Genomic DNA, 14,548 nt, shown 5'->3' on the forward strand with positions numbered 1-14,548 from the left:
ACGAGGGTAGAGCCTGCCCTCAAATCTTGGAAGGAGAAGCTGGAGTTTCTTCTTTCCAAAGCACTCTCCCTTTGAGACTTCGTGGTGTTAAGCTACGTCTAACATCACATGCAATAGGGTGTGCGACGAAAATCATCATCTCTCTTTGCATCACAGAGTGAGACATCATAAAATCTATTTGTTTTATACTCTTTTTAAACTCTGTGAGTACTACTCAGGAGATTTTGCAGATCTGGCCACTAAATCAATGAATTGGTATTACCTTCTTTCTTTTTTTTCCCCGGAAAGGTAAGAAGGACACAGTTGCTCCCACTCTCTGTGAGGTCTGTGCACACCCTTCAGCTTCCTTCTGTACCTTTGGGAGTGTATCTACGAGTAACTTTGTGTTAATCTAGTTTCTGCATTGCTGAGTACTGCTCATCGTTGAAATATCGCTGTATTATTTCAGCACTCTTTCTTCTAGGATGCTGAGTTATATGCAGCGTTAATCTTTAATTCTGTTCACCTACAGTTTAAATGTGAAAAATGTTCTAAGCAGCTGACTCGGGTTTGTTTTGAAATCCTGCCTGGGGATATTAAGATTTAGTAACACAAATCCTCACCTTAAAATAGCAGCACAAAATGTTCTATTTACTCACAATATGAATGTAAAATATGCAGCATCCCTCACATGAGCAGGGGAAGCATACCGATAGTATCTGAAAGACAGAGGAATTTGGTGAAAAAAAACCCAATCCGTTTTCCTTCCTCTGGCGGGCAGCAGCACTGAACAGCATTCCTGGTCCTGGGAAAGGCGCTGCGGCTTCCAGGTCCTCTTCTCCTGCCCCCTCCGATAGCCTGGTGCACTGCAATGCTTTTTACTTTTAAGAAAAATTGCCTTAAGCTCTGTATTAGCTCGAACGCTGAACACCGTTGGACTGAATTCTGCCTGAAACCAGCTCGTGTGTACCGCTTGGTCCATCTAGCGTTGGCAAAGGTTTCAGACGATGGTAGAGACATACCAGTTTGCACACAAAACACCGACTTCCTAAAAAGTCATCTTGTTATTTACTGCAACACCTGCAGGGCCTGGGGGGCCGGTCCTCGGTAAGTCACCGCAGGCACAGCCATGTCCCAACATCCAAGTCATTTAACTCCCGTGAGGCCAGAACGGATCCCCGAAGGGATGTGACAAAAACATTCACCATTTCTTGGAACTGCAAAGCACAAACCTCCCCCTCGTACCCTCTCAGGAGCTGAGGGGCTCTGTGCCATTTCACTGCCACGGTCTGACCTGCAGAACATCTGCTCTGAGTTTCTCCCGGGTTATAAAACCACGGTCGTGCCACCACGTAACTACGTCAGCTTTGCTTTGCTGACGATGCAAGCGCCCTTGGCGCAATACAAACCCTGCCTCTCAAAATAGATGGTTTGATGTCTTCTCTCCCTCTTGCAGACAGCAGCATGAACCTGAAGAAGTACTTCATTCGGGCGCTGCACCGCCTGCAGAAGGGCCCTGGCTACACCTACAAGGAGCTGCTGGTCTGGTACTGCGACAACACCAACACCCACGGCCCGAAGCGCATCATCAAAGAGGGGCCAAAGAAGAAATTAATCTGGTTCTTCCTAACGTTGCTCTTTGCGTCTCTGGTCTTCTGGCAGTGGGGTATCCTCATCAACACCTACCTCTCCTATAACGTCACGTCATCTCTCTCTATTGGCTTCAAGACCATGAAGTTCCCAGCAGTGACGGTCTGCAATGCCAACCCTTTCAAGTAAGTTTTTCTTTACCTAATTTCCCTGGTCGTGCATTAACGCCCTCAGTTACGGCGCTAGCAAAAGGTACTGTGGATCCATTCCTGTCTCAGATATCACATTAGGAGCATCAATGAAAATGATCCTTTGACTGACAAAGTGGCACTAAAAACCAAATAAAGAACAATAATATAGGGGTGAACGGCTCAGGTCCAGAGGAGGGTCCGTGTGCCTGTGAGTTTGCCTGGTTTTCCTTACTGTATCAGTTAGTCTAATGGTGGTTATTGCCTCCCTGCAAGCTTTCCCTGGCTCAGGGAAAACTCGACGTTCAACTCCCTTGTCACAACCAAAATCAGTCTCTCGATCTTTCCCCACAATCCCTTTCTTTCTCCTTCCTCGCTGTGTGTGTACCTCTTATCGCTTACACTCCGGCCATTAAGAGCTGGTTAAACAGTAGTATCTGCTGGGAGCTGCAATGGTATAAAACTCGACTGTAATTTCAGAGGAGTAACTGATTTTTGTTGCTTCAAATTTATATCCATGCAACAGTGTAGCCCAAGGCAAGATGCTCTTGACCAACACACAGGAATTTGGTTCTTTTTCTCTCTGCTTGCTAGAGATGTTTTGCATAAACTGGAGTGAGTTACTGAAATATAACCCATTCGGTTCTGCGCTGCCAGAGCACTGTTCATCACCGCAGCACTCTCTGTTTATCTTCCCGATGGCTTTCCACCCCTTTGGAGGCTTCTGAGATACCCATATCTGAGCTGGCCGTGCTCTGCATGGAGGCTCCCATCGTTCTCCAGTAAATCTTTAGGCAGCGATCCAAGGTCCCCAGGAAGGTCCAAGCCGGTGAAATGGCAAACGAGCTGCTGCACGTCCCCACCACCTGGTAACTGCTCTTTGTCCTGCAGATACTCAGAGGTGAAGCATCTGCTGAAAGAACTGGACAGGCTCATCGAAGCGGCGCTGGAGAGGATCCTGCAGCCCACGCCGGGGAACAGCAGCGACAACACCTCCCCACCGCTTGACCTGGAGCTCTGGCACCAGATACCCCTGGTCCTCATCGACGAGCACGACAAAGACAATCCCATCATCCTGGACATCTTTGAGAGCAACCAGACCACTGTGGGTAACGAAACTGCTATGGATAACCAAACCGCTGCGGGCAACCAAACTGTTGCGGGCAACCAAACCACTGAGGGCAACCAAACCACTGAGGGCGACCAAGCTGCTGTGGGCAACCAAACTGCTGCGGGCAACCAAACCACTGAGGGCGACCAAGCTGCTGAGGGCAACCAAACTGCTGCGAGCAACCAAACGGCTGCTCCACCTGCCCCAGCCAACGTGACATCGGAAGAAAAGAAGTACAAGCTGGCAGTGAAGCTGGTGAGAGGGGTCCCATGGGAGGCAGCCGGGGAGGGATGAGGGACGGGCAGCGCTGGGCGCCTCGGCAGGGAATCAGCATGGAGATCGGTGTCTCTTCCCCACCAGCTGCCCGTGGCCGCCCTGCCTCAGGGCTCTGGTCCGGCTGCGCCAGTACAGGGCACGTGGAGCCCATGGGCAGTTTGCAAGTTATGGCGTGTTATTTCAATGCTACAGAGCTGTTTGCTTGGTTTTCGAGGAAGGCAGCACAGAGGTATTTTAAGATTTTTTTTAAATTTCCGAGGGGTGCCTGATCCCCTGCAGGATACACAGCTGAAGCTGCTGGATTTCTGCGTATGGGGCCTGCAGCAGGATCATACCCTAAATATACTTCCCTAAATGAAAGGAAACCCAGCAAGGAGCCATGTTAAGTTAGTCTGGGATGAATTTTAGGTAGCTGCGTAACATCAGTGTGATCAGTAGGTGCCTCATGGAAAAAGGGACCGACAGCTTGTAGCAGCCTGACACCGCATCAGAGGTACGGAGGGGATCCTGCCGGCAGGTCCGTCGGCCTCTGGCGAGAGGGATGCTGGAAATGCTGGCCGGTAGCGGGCAGCAACTGAGCTGTGCACAGCGCTGGTCAGTGGAGTGTCCCCGCAGGACAGAGGACAATGCGGCACATCCTCTGGGGTTGCCCAGCGCAGCCCTGCTGCAGGCTGAGCCCGGGGCAGGGCTGGGGCAGAGGTGCTCCACGCAGGCTCCCTGCCACCTTCACCTCTTCCGTGGGTGCGGCACCCAAAATGTCGGGGAGAGGCTGCGGCTACTGCCCCTGCCCCCCTTCTGCTGCGGTCCTCAGGGCAGAGGCACAGGTTGGTGTCATGACTCCCCCACCCTTCGCTCCCATGGAGGCTTGAAGGACCAGACCTTGGAAGCTGGGGCAACTCCAGCCTTAAAGAGTTGACCAAAAAGTGGCATTCTCTGTAAGCTTGTGGAGGTAACGCTGGGACAGATGGAGAGTCTGCCCAGCTGGAAAATCTCCCTGGGGAGGCACCCGTCTGTAAACACATACAGATGTGACAGCCGGCTCCGCAGATCCCGTCTGGCCATGCCTCCTTCATTCCCCCGGGAGCAGCAGGCAGGGCTGGCATCAAGCACAGCGCGCAGGGACAGGGGGTGCACCCCGTACGTCCCTCCCGCTGTCCCCCCGTCCCCCCGACGGACACACTCAGACCTGCCTGCTGTGTGTCCCCAGTGCAGCCATCAGGGCTCCGAGAACTGCACCTACAGGAACTTCACCAGCGCGGCGCAGGCGGTGACCGAGTGGTACATCCTGCAGTCCACGAGCATCCTCTCCAAAGTCCCGCTGCAAGAGAGAATCAGGATGGGCTACCAGGCAGAAGACATGATCCTGGCGTGTCTCTATGGGGCCGAACCCTGCAACTACAAGTAGGTGCACGCCGACCTCCCTGCCCTTTTCTGCCACATCAGGAATGGTACACGATGCCAAAGGCGCGACAGCCTTTTTCTTTCCTCTTTTTAAGGTATATATCAGTTAATAAATAGATTTCTGCTGGTCCTTAACTCTAAAAACATTTCCCAGAGGGTTTCTGGATGTCATCATGGATGAAACGGGTTATTTTGGGATAGCGCTGGCTTGAGTTTTAGTTTTGGATGGGCCGTTTTGCTCATGACATATCGAGACTAACAGCATCCGTGGGACCTTCCCAGGGTATTTAGTGATAACCAGCCGCCAGCCCAGGTGCTGAGTCAGCGCACCCCTGGCACAGCAGCGCAGCCCCCAGTTACAGCCCCCTCTGGTTTTACGCAAGGTTCTGAGAAATGCATTTTAGCCATCGTTATTTCTTGTGAACGCCCAATTTCCGTGTCCAGTTTTGAGACACACGAGTGCGCGCCAGCACGGCAGGCTGCAAAGGGCTCCTGCCCCTTCTGCGACGCCCCTTCTGCAAACAGCGACAGAGAATTATCACCAAAGAACGAGATATAACACCAGCCAAAACCTGTTACCATAGCTCAGATCAAGCAATTATTTCTGTCTCATCTGTGTGACAGGCGATTCCTTTACATTCTGACAAAGCGTTATCCCCGGGGGCTGTGTCTCAGTACGCACCAGTACGTCGCTTTGCTTTTTTTCAACAGCAAATTGAAATTACATCAGCTGAAATTTCTATAGAGCCACTCAACAAACGAAGCCATTTAAAGTGGATCCCGGACCTAACCACCGAGCACCAGTCCTACCAGATGCATTCTTCTATGACCCTTTAGTCCTCCCTGAGATTCATGGGTTTATGTGCATGATTCTTTCAGGAATTTCACCCAAATCTATCACCCCGACCACGGTAACTGCTACATCTTTAACTGGGGCATGGAAGAAGAGGCTTTGAATTCTTCCAACCCCGGAGCCGAGTTTGGTAAGTGAGAGCTCTGCTGTGGAGGAGAGAGGCAAAGGAGCAGAAGTGCTGGGAGTTATTCTGTCTCTCGGTGGCCATTTCTGTCAGATATAACAGATTTACCATTTCTGTGTGTCTGGAGCACTACAGCAGGGGGGAACCTTTCCAGGACGGGATAATCCCCCCAAAAGGGAAATGTGCCACACAGAAACAAGTAACGTGACTTCAGATGTTACTTTGAAGAAGTGTAACATCTGGATAGCTAAAATATCTGAGGCAACGTCTGAATATTCGATCAGATATTTCCATCTTGTGCATTCGCCATCACGCGGATTTAGGCACATGCAGGGCTGTTACAACAGCCAGGCCCCGGCTCTCCCCCAAAGAACGGAGGTTTCTGTGCGCCGCGAGAAGAAAATAGACTCCCCTTTTTTCTCCAAGACTCACGTTTCGATACAATTCCTGTTCTGAGTGTTTTGTCTGGTGTCCCAGGGCTGAAGTTAATTCTGGACATCAGTCAGCAGGACTACATCCCCTACCTGTCATCCGCTGCCGGGGCCAGGCTCATGCTGCATCAACAGAAGAGCTTCCCCTTCCTTAAGGATCAGGGTATCTATGCAATGGCCGGGACGGAAACCTCCATCGGCGTGTTAGTGGTATGTGTGGCATTCCTCTAGAGCAGATTGTCTGAGAATAATGTTATCTGATGGGATTGGAACCAAGTTTGTTTTAAGTCTTGGCCGAACTGGCTCAAACCGAAAGAGTCAAGGTATACGCTAGCTGTGGGCTGGAACCGTTTATGGAGACTTTTATGTAACTGTCCTGGCAAAGTGCTTTATTGAAGCCTAAATATTGAGCTCAGGTCATTGTTCCCTCTTCCTTTAGCATGTCAGAAGGTGCCTTGCTAAAACATGCTGCTCTTGAACACCCTCATCTGCCGCGATCCGGCCCCGGGGAACGGGCTGCATCTCTTTCGGCTCTGCCACCTACGATGCTTTGATTTTTTTTTTTCAAAGCTATCAGGGAATACAGGAATTACAGAGTCTCTAGAAAACGGGCACCACGGACCTGGGGAGGAGCGCTAGTTACTGAAGTTTGCTCTTTCGGTTTTCTTTCAGGATGAACTGGAACGGATGGGCTATCCCTACAGTGACTGCACCATGAACGGGTCTGATGTCCCCGTAAAAAATCTCTATAGCCAATATAATACTTCCTATTCCATACAGGTAAACCACATTTTTTTCAGTCAAAGCTGAAAAGGCAGATAAAATCTTTGACTAGCATGCGGGATTAGTGGAGCATCAGCCACGATAAAGTAGAAAGCATAACCCAAGTACAGGAACCTTCTTTTCTGGTAATTAACCCACACTGGAGTCTGAACACTGAGTAACCCCAGGTTTGGAAACTATCCCGGTAGATCCAGTGGAAACAACTGTGTATTGCAGGAGCAAGACCCAGTGATGCAGATATTAAAACTTGCATCAAAAGATAAGGAACGTTGCTTTGGCAGGCAGCACAGTTTAGCGTAATCTTCGGTTTTCAATCTCACACCAAAACAGCTCGTACAGCCTGGAAGGGGCACCGGCGGTTATTGTTCCCTTAGCCGGGTATGAATTTTGTTTCGTTTTAAGAGGGATGAAAACGGTCATTCCTGTCGTTTTCTCAAAAGCCGGAACACAGCACACCTCCCAGGATCCGGTGTTACACGGGACCCTGCCGCGTCTGACCTACCAGCTCATTTGCAGACAAAAAAGCGGATATTTTTACCTCCACGTACGAGCGCCGTTTAATGCTGGTCCTTTCCTCGTACCCTGCCGCCTCGGAGCGTGGCTCCCCGAAGCGGAGGGTTCCCACACGTCCTGAAAACCAGGCAAAGCCGGAGCAGGGTGCGCCTGGGCCCTTTGGTCCCTTAAAAACTGCTGGTTCTCCGGTTTTCCCCCCTTTTGGCTCCTCCAGCAGCCCCGGTTGCCGTCAGGCAGCGGTCGGGTACTGCCTGGGCTCGGTGGGCAGAACCACAGCGCCGGCCAAGGAGACTGAACGCTGCCGTCCCACCCGGCGCTGGTTTCACTGGGAGGCGCTGGGGACCGCTGGCGCCCCAGGGTGATGAGTCCTTTCCTCTTTAAGGCATTTTTCACCCTGAAAAGGCCTGCTTGTTTTGCATAGGAAACGAAGACGGACCTTTGCCTTCTCTTCCCTTCAAAATTGGGATGAGAAAGTTGAGTGTTTGTAAACCTTGAATCTGTAGAAAAATATAGCGTAAGCATTGAGCACTGGTTAATTTGTAACAGGCTATAACACGAGGGAGAAGCATTTCTGGAGGGCGAGATCTGGCAAAAAGGAAAACATCCAAACCATTTTGGGGGTTATTTACAAAAGCCTGAAGAATACACCCCAGACAGGTGGGAGGGCTTTGGTCCAGCAGGGTTGCTTGGGTTTTTTTTTGTATTTCTGCCATTATATAATTATAACAATTGCACCACTTTACCCTGCTTTTTAAGGTGCTTGTATAACGTTTAAGCAAATACTTGAAATGATTGCATTATTACTTAGAAGTTGCTAAACGCTGACTGGGGTTCTACGTCCACATAATTCACGTCACTTCAGAGACCTCTCAGCAAAATCGGGCTTTTCTGTCACTCCCCGATCGCATTGAACTCTGTAAGCATTTTGCATCACACACAAATTCTCTGGTTGTTCTACCGAGCTGGAGCTGTTAAATTTAATTATCTTTTCATAGACTTTGTTATTGCTTTGTGCGCTGTTCATCCAGAATCCCGCTCCCATCTCAGATGATTAACTTCATGCCTCACTGCGCTAATGGCAGCGCCGCAGCCCGGCTCGCGGGCTGCCAGAGCTGCGCCTGCAATCCTTTCACGGAGAGAAGCAGATGCACAGATAGGATAATTCGGTTTTCTCAAACCTGCTCTTTATGTTGAAGTATTTTTAGAGTCCCGGCTTTAAAGGGGAAACCTGCCCCTTGTCAGTATGCCGTATAAAGCCTGGAGACAACAGCAGTGTCGATGGGTGTAGCAGAACATTTTTATTCCTTTTTGGAAACTCTGTATTACTTCCACGAAGCCCTAAATAGTTAAAAAATGAGCAGTTTCTTGTGCAAGTGGGAGCAGGCACTGAGCTCCCTTCTGCTCCTGCGAGGTGACTTACCCACAGGCGGCTCACAACGAGGATGTACCTTAAAATCTGGAGAAACAGCAGTAAAAAAGCATCATAAAGAAAACCCTAACTGCAGTGCAGCTCCACAGGTGGCGGCTTATCCACCCGCCTCTTCTCACCGTTGTAAAGCCAGCGTGACTTGTGCCGGGCTCCCAGAGCCTGCCGTGCCGCCTGGGATGCTCGGTGCACGCTGGAGGATGGGATCACGCCATCGTGCAGAGATGGGCTCTGGCAGCACTCTGCAGCTTCAGCCTTACTCTGTGTGCGGCCACAAAATCATCTGTCCGATGCAAAAGAGAGAAAACACCTCGGAGCCGAGTCATCCTCGGAGCCAGCGTAGACTCCAGCAGCACAGCGGCGAGCAGGGGGGCTCAGCCCACGTCTAAGCAGCTCCCTCTTCCCTTTTTCAGGCTTGCCTGCGCTCTTGTTTCCAAAATCACATGATTGAAATCTGCGGATGCGGTCACTATATGTTTCCTTTACCTGAAGGGGTAAATTATTGCAATAACGAAGATGACCCAGGTTGGGGTAAGAACAGGAACCAAACTAATTGCACTGCCTTCCCGGGGTCCCGGCTCGCAGGAGGGGCGGGAGCGGACGCGAGTTTATTGCTATTGTAAATGCAACAGGTGAACGGCTTTGGCCTATGTACGATCCCCCCGTTGGGGTCAGCGCCGGGGAGAAGGGGCAAAATTTTGGTCCAGGCCATGGGCTGAGGGGCCTCGGCTTCCACACTGCCCCAGGGCAGGTCTCTCCCGGATGGCTGCCTCCAGGCAGGGGGTGTAACGGGAGCCGCTGGGTACCAAGGGAAGAGGAAAAGGGGTGATGCTCCACGCCTGGAGAGAGAAAAAGTGGCCAGAGACAAACTGGCCCCAGCAGGGGCAATGGGCTCCTGCAAGGATGAGGATGGGGGTGGGGGGAACGGCCTGCAGCTGGCCAGGGCTGTGCCGAAAGCGCTGGCACCGGGCAAGGTGACTCTATAGAAACTGTCTTCAGAAAATGTAAATTTATTTTTAATTTATTATTAAATCATCTGACCGCTTTGCCCGAGTTTCTCAAGGAAATGAAGTTTAGAGGGGAAGGCAGCAAACCTGTGGAGCAGGCTGATCCCGAAATATTTATTGTAGTGAATGAAATTGATATAAACCAGTAAGTGGGGTCCTTACCTAAACAGATGCTTTGATTTTTTTGTTTTCACCAAACAGCATATTGCTATTCGTCACTGAGATCAAGTATAAGACACAGACAGATTTGTATTGACTCTTGTAAGGAAACGTGCAAGTAAGTACATTCGCCATTTCTGGCAGCTGTAAAGGTGCAGGGGATCCTGCATTTCGTCTCCCATCAATTCTGACCTTTCTGAAACGGCAGCAAATCACGCGGGGCTGCTTTTCTGTATAACTGACCTTCCAGTGGCTTCAGAGGAGGGGAAACTTCTGTACCAATGTTCTCCTTTCCTCTCTCCAGCGACACGCAGTATAAGATGACCATCTCCATGGCAGACTGGCCCTCTGAAGCTTCAGAGGTAACGCCGATTTCTTGTCTCGAAACGTTCATTAATAATGACCTGTTCTGAGCCACATGAATCACTCAGTATTTTCAGAGCTAATGTCCAGGTAGCAAGTGTCTCTTTGCTAAATTACACATTTTCAGCGTGCAAACACGCACCAGTGCCAGGGCATGAGACGGGAGGAGGGACACCCCCACAGCAGCACCTCCTCCCTGGGGGTCCTGCCCCAAGTCCTGCAACTCCCTTGCAACTCCCCTGGGGTCCTGCCCCAGCGGGTGCCCACAGATGATGCTTCTGCTCGGTTCTGAATAATTTTTGTTTTCCTAGGACTGGATTTTCCATATTCTGTCTTATGAAAGAGATATGTCAACAAATGTGACTCTGGACAGGTAAGTGAAAGGAACAACCACTTTATCTTCTCTATTGAGCCTGTTAACATTAGATTAACATGGACCTTGGCGCCGGGCCAGAGCACGCGTGTGCTAATGCAAAGGGAGGACGAGATTTGGCACATGTTTGCCTGGAAGACACATAAAGCAAACCTGAAACGCACTTCATGCGTATCCTCTGTTCTCCATAGTGACAAACTGGGTCAGACAACCTCAAACGTGCAGTTAAGTTAAAATTGACATTAACTGCAGCCCCGCTAATCAGTCGCATGTAGGAGCCTGGAAGCTCTCGAGCTACGAACCGCCAGGGTCCAGCTCCCGGGTCGTAATGTTCATCCCTTCATACTCCTCTGAATCTGCCAACAGCAGCAGCAGCAGTAGGAGGGATGCGCCAAAATTAGGGTAACTGCTGAGTTACCCTTTGAGAACCTAAACCCCGAATTAAAAGGGAAAAGAAGAGTTGTTTTTCCACAAAGGAAAAAAAAAACAAACAACAGAGGAGCAGGAAATGGTTTCACAGAATATTGGCTGATGTGTGCACGTTCAGCCCCCTGTAACGTGGTTGGTCTGTGCGCTCACACAGGAACGCGAGGAGAGGGCGATGGCCCCTCTAGACCAACTAGGGCAGTTGGGAAAAACAAAGCAAAGAGCCCCAAAGAAGCTTCCAGGTGCTCAAGTGCTTTTTCAGGAGGAACTTCAGAACCGCATCTCCTCCCTTCACAGCCAGTGGCGCTTTTTAACTTCTTCCACGTGCCCGGCAGAAGTTGCGGAGGAGACTCGTGAGCGGCTCCGGCCGGGCTGTGCGCAGCCCTTCCCACGGGCAGCCCCTGGAGCGGAGGCGCGGGACGCCCACAGCCCGGCTCTGTGCTGAGCTGCCGTTTGTCCCTTACAGAAATGGCATCATCAAGCTGAACATTTACTTCCAGGAGTACAACTACCGCACCATCTCGGAGTCTGCCGCCACGACGGTGAGTGCCCATTCCTGCCTTTCCGCCCAGTGCCGCAACGCGCTGCAAGTGCCTGGTGAGCAGACGCACAAACAAGTCACCCCGGACAGACAGACAGGCAGTGCTCAGCTCCCCGGGGCTGATCTGCAGATGCTCCTCACCGGGATAATCTGCCGAGTCCCTCAGTGCTGCTGCGAGGAAGCGGACAAAGCCACCTCCACCGGCCGGTTCGCAGCCCCCAGTTCGTTCTTCCCCTCCACCTCCTGTCCCCGACACCAGCGTGGGGCAGGTCACTGAGAAGCAGCACCAGGGAGCACAGCCCCCGCAGGGCAGCACCCGCAAGGCGAGGGACTGGGCGGGCAGGTCCCGGGGGCAGGGGCAGCACCCGGCTCGGCACCGGCACACAGGGCGATGGGTAGGGGCTGATCGGGCACCAGGGTCAGCTCGGCTCCCTCTGCTCTCCTCCCTGCAGATCGTCTGGCTGCTGTCGAGCCTGGGAGGCCAGTTTGGGTTCTGGATGGGGGGCTCGGTGCTGTGCCTCATCGAGTTCGGGGAAATCATCATCGACTCGCTGTGGATCACCATTATTAACGTCATCGGTTGGTGCAAAGGCCTGAAGCAGAAGCGGGCTCAGGCGCGGTACCCGGATGCGCCCCCGACGGTGTCGGAGCTGGTGGAAGCTCACACCAACCTGGGCTTCCAGCACGAGGATGTGGGTGCCATCCCCAGGGAGGAGGCGCTGCCCCCCGAGCCCGGCACCCCCCCGCCCAACTACGACTCGCTGCGCGTCCAGCCCCTCGACGTCCTCGGTCCCGACAGCGACGCAGAGACCGAGTGAGCAGGCTGCCGTCACCGTGCTCAGTTCGCCACTTGCTGAGCAATCTTCTACTCTCTACCAAAATTAGGAACTAAAAAGCCCTGGCTGCCCTCCCCTCCCAGACTGTTCACTGTGAAGCAGCTCTGAGTAATAAACCCCATCATAAACCTCATAGAGTCAGCGTCAGGCTCTGCCTTTAGTATGTAGAGCTTCGACACATCAGTATCGCTATGTAATCATTAGTCACCGTTTATTTTTAACACGCGGGTGGGAAGCGCTTCTCAGTGAGAAGAGTGGGGTGGTGGCACCTGTGGAGGGCTGTGGCAGAGTCCGAGGGAGGGCTGTGGCGGCGCTGGCAGGGATCGGCACGGGCATGCGGTGCTGGGGAGAGGCCAGGACATCCTGACGGCGGGTGCACGGCCGTGGCCTGGCGGATGCTGAGACACAGCACAGTGTGTGTTGCAGCTGTGCTGCACCGCGGGTCGGACCCTGGGGTTGGGACCCAAGCTGCTTCTGACTTCTGAAAACAACTACAACAGAAAGAGAGTGAAAGAAAACTGTCCCTTTGCTTCTGGAGCCCCAGATGCTCTGTGTTTGCTGCTCAGAGTTTGTTAATGCTCACACCGCAGGTGGGCACGGCTGTGTTGGAGAGAACTACTCCAGCCTCCGCAAAGATTCCGGAGCGGGGAGGAAGTGCCAGGCCATTTAACAGTACCACTCTTGGCAATAAATACATTTAAAAGTTGCCTTTAAGTTCCCTGTTGGCAGTGGGTGCAGTTCAGCGCTGGCAAGAGGCTGATGGCAGCGGCTTGCGAGGGGGAGGTGCTGCGCTTGCCCTGACATGGGCGCAGCTGGAAGGGTTTGGTGGTCCCCACGAGGCTGGGCTGAGCGATGCAGAGAGCTCACCCGGTCCCCAGCTTTCCCAGGAGACCATCACAACCCACCAGCACCTGCCTTTCTGAAGTACTTTTGCAAAACTTCAAGAGGAAACACGATCGTGTGGTTAAATCATGCGACCGGGAACACGATGTTCTGGGCATGGTGCCCAGCCTGGTGCGAGCACGGGGTGGCGGGGGCAGCCGCGGCAGCGAGGGGCATCCACGCTCCTTCTCCGCTTGAAGCTCCCCAAGCGCACGGTGCTCTGGGGTGCCGAGGATCTCTCCATCTCCCCTCAGCAGCAGTGGAAGCAGCGGGTCTAGTTGCTGACAACCACCACGAGCAGGACCAAGGATGATCAGCCAGATGAGATCCCACTGGCATGGCTGATGCTGCACCGCGTGGGGGAACTTCTGTGTTTAAAATTCATTGAAAAAGTCAAACCCTTAATTACCGCTGTATAGCTGCTCTAACACTGCCGCGGTAGTTAAGAGGTAATAATGCTAGAATATCTGCAGACTTAATTTTATGACTTGATTCATGAATTTTTAAAAATTTATGATTAGCTCCAAAAGTAATAGCAATTTAAACTAAAGTTTTCGTTTTCTATTACTTCTAATATCTGAATTTTTACAGACATTTTCCAATTTAACTTGGTTATCATAAGAACAAGAAGTTTAACCACATTTTTAAAATCAAATTCACATTCTTAAATAATGAAACAGCTTTGGAAATCCCATTCTCAGCCCATTTGGGGTTTCTGCTGTTGAGAAAGAGGGGTGAGGATCAGGAGAGCCTGGTGCCTGCCCGTGGTGTGCTCCTTCACGTCCTCCTGGGTTTCAGCTCAGGGACTGGAGTCTCACCACATCTTGCTCAACATGTGCAGGATGCCACACATTAGAGCAGGTTTAGAAACCATGCAGAGGTTTCGCCGTTGCTTCTTGAGCAGCGCTTCAGCAACCCACCGGGCCAAGGCTTTTGATTCTGGCAGTGCTCAGAAAACGATGCAGAGGGAAAAACCTCCAGCCAGGGCATGTGCAGAACAGCCCTTCCTCTGGTTCACCCTCCTGGCAGCCCACAGTTCATGGACCTCCTGAGCTGGAGGCTGCATTTTAGTTGCCACTGCTTGAAAATCAGGAGATAAGGAGATTATTTAGAAGCTGATGCTATGCCACTTGGCAGAGCAGTTTCATTTGCAAAACTTCCTACTCATTCTACCAACTAGTAGTGCTTTACAGACTTTCCAGCATCGGGAACAATTCCTCCGGAAGTTTTGCCTCAGAGACAACATATGACTATTTTTTGTACATTAAGCAAACAACAGACTTGCT

The 14,548-nt window shown here is 51.7% G+C and overlaps 1 protein-coding gene across 1 annotated transcript; it reads left to right on the forward strand.

Moving 5' to 3' along the window:
- Nucleotides 1–1,443: 1,443 nt before the first annotated feature.
- Nucleotides 1,444–12,503, forward strand: SCNN1B (sodium channel epithelial 1 subunit beta; the record flags this gene model as incomplete). Its single annotated transcript, XM_082490813.1, has 12 exons — nucleotides 1,444–1,754; nucleotides 2,649–3,123; nucleotides 4,352–4,545; nucleotides 5,425–5,528; nucleotides 6,000–6,163; nucleotides 6,626–6,733; nucleotides 9,089–9,206; nucleotides 9,884–9,959; nucleotides 10,146–10,203; nucleotides 10,516–10,577; nucleotides 11,470–11,545; nucleotides 11,997–12,503. The coding sequence occupies 12 exons, from the start codon at nucleotides 1,444–1,446 to the stop codon at nucleotides 12,360–12,362; spliced, it is 2,112 nt and encodes a 703-aa protein (XP_082346939.1). The 3' UTR covers nucleotides 12,363–12,503.
- Nucleotides 12,504–14,548: the final 2,045 nt, after the last annotated feature.

Source organism: Vanellus vanellus (assembly GCF_965231255.1).
Source record: "Vanellus vanellus genome assembly, chromosome: 14".
In the NCBI taxonomy this organism is placed as follows: domain Eukaryota; kingdom Metazoa; phylum Chordata; class Aves; order Charadriiformes; family Charadriidae; genus Vanellus; species Vanellus vanellus.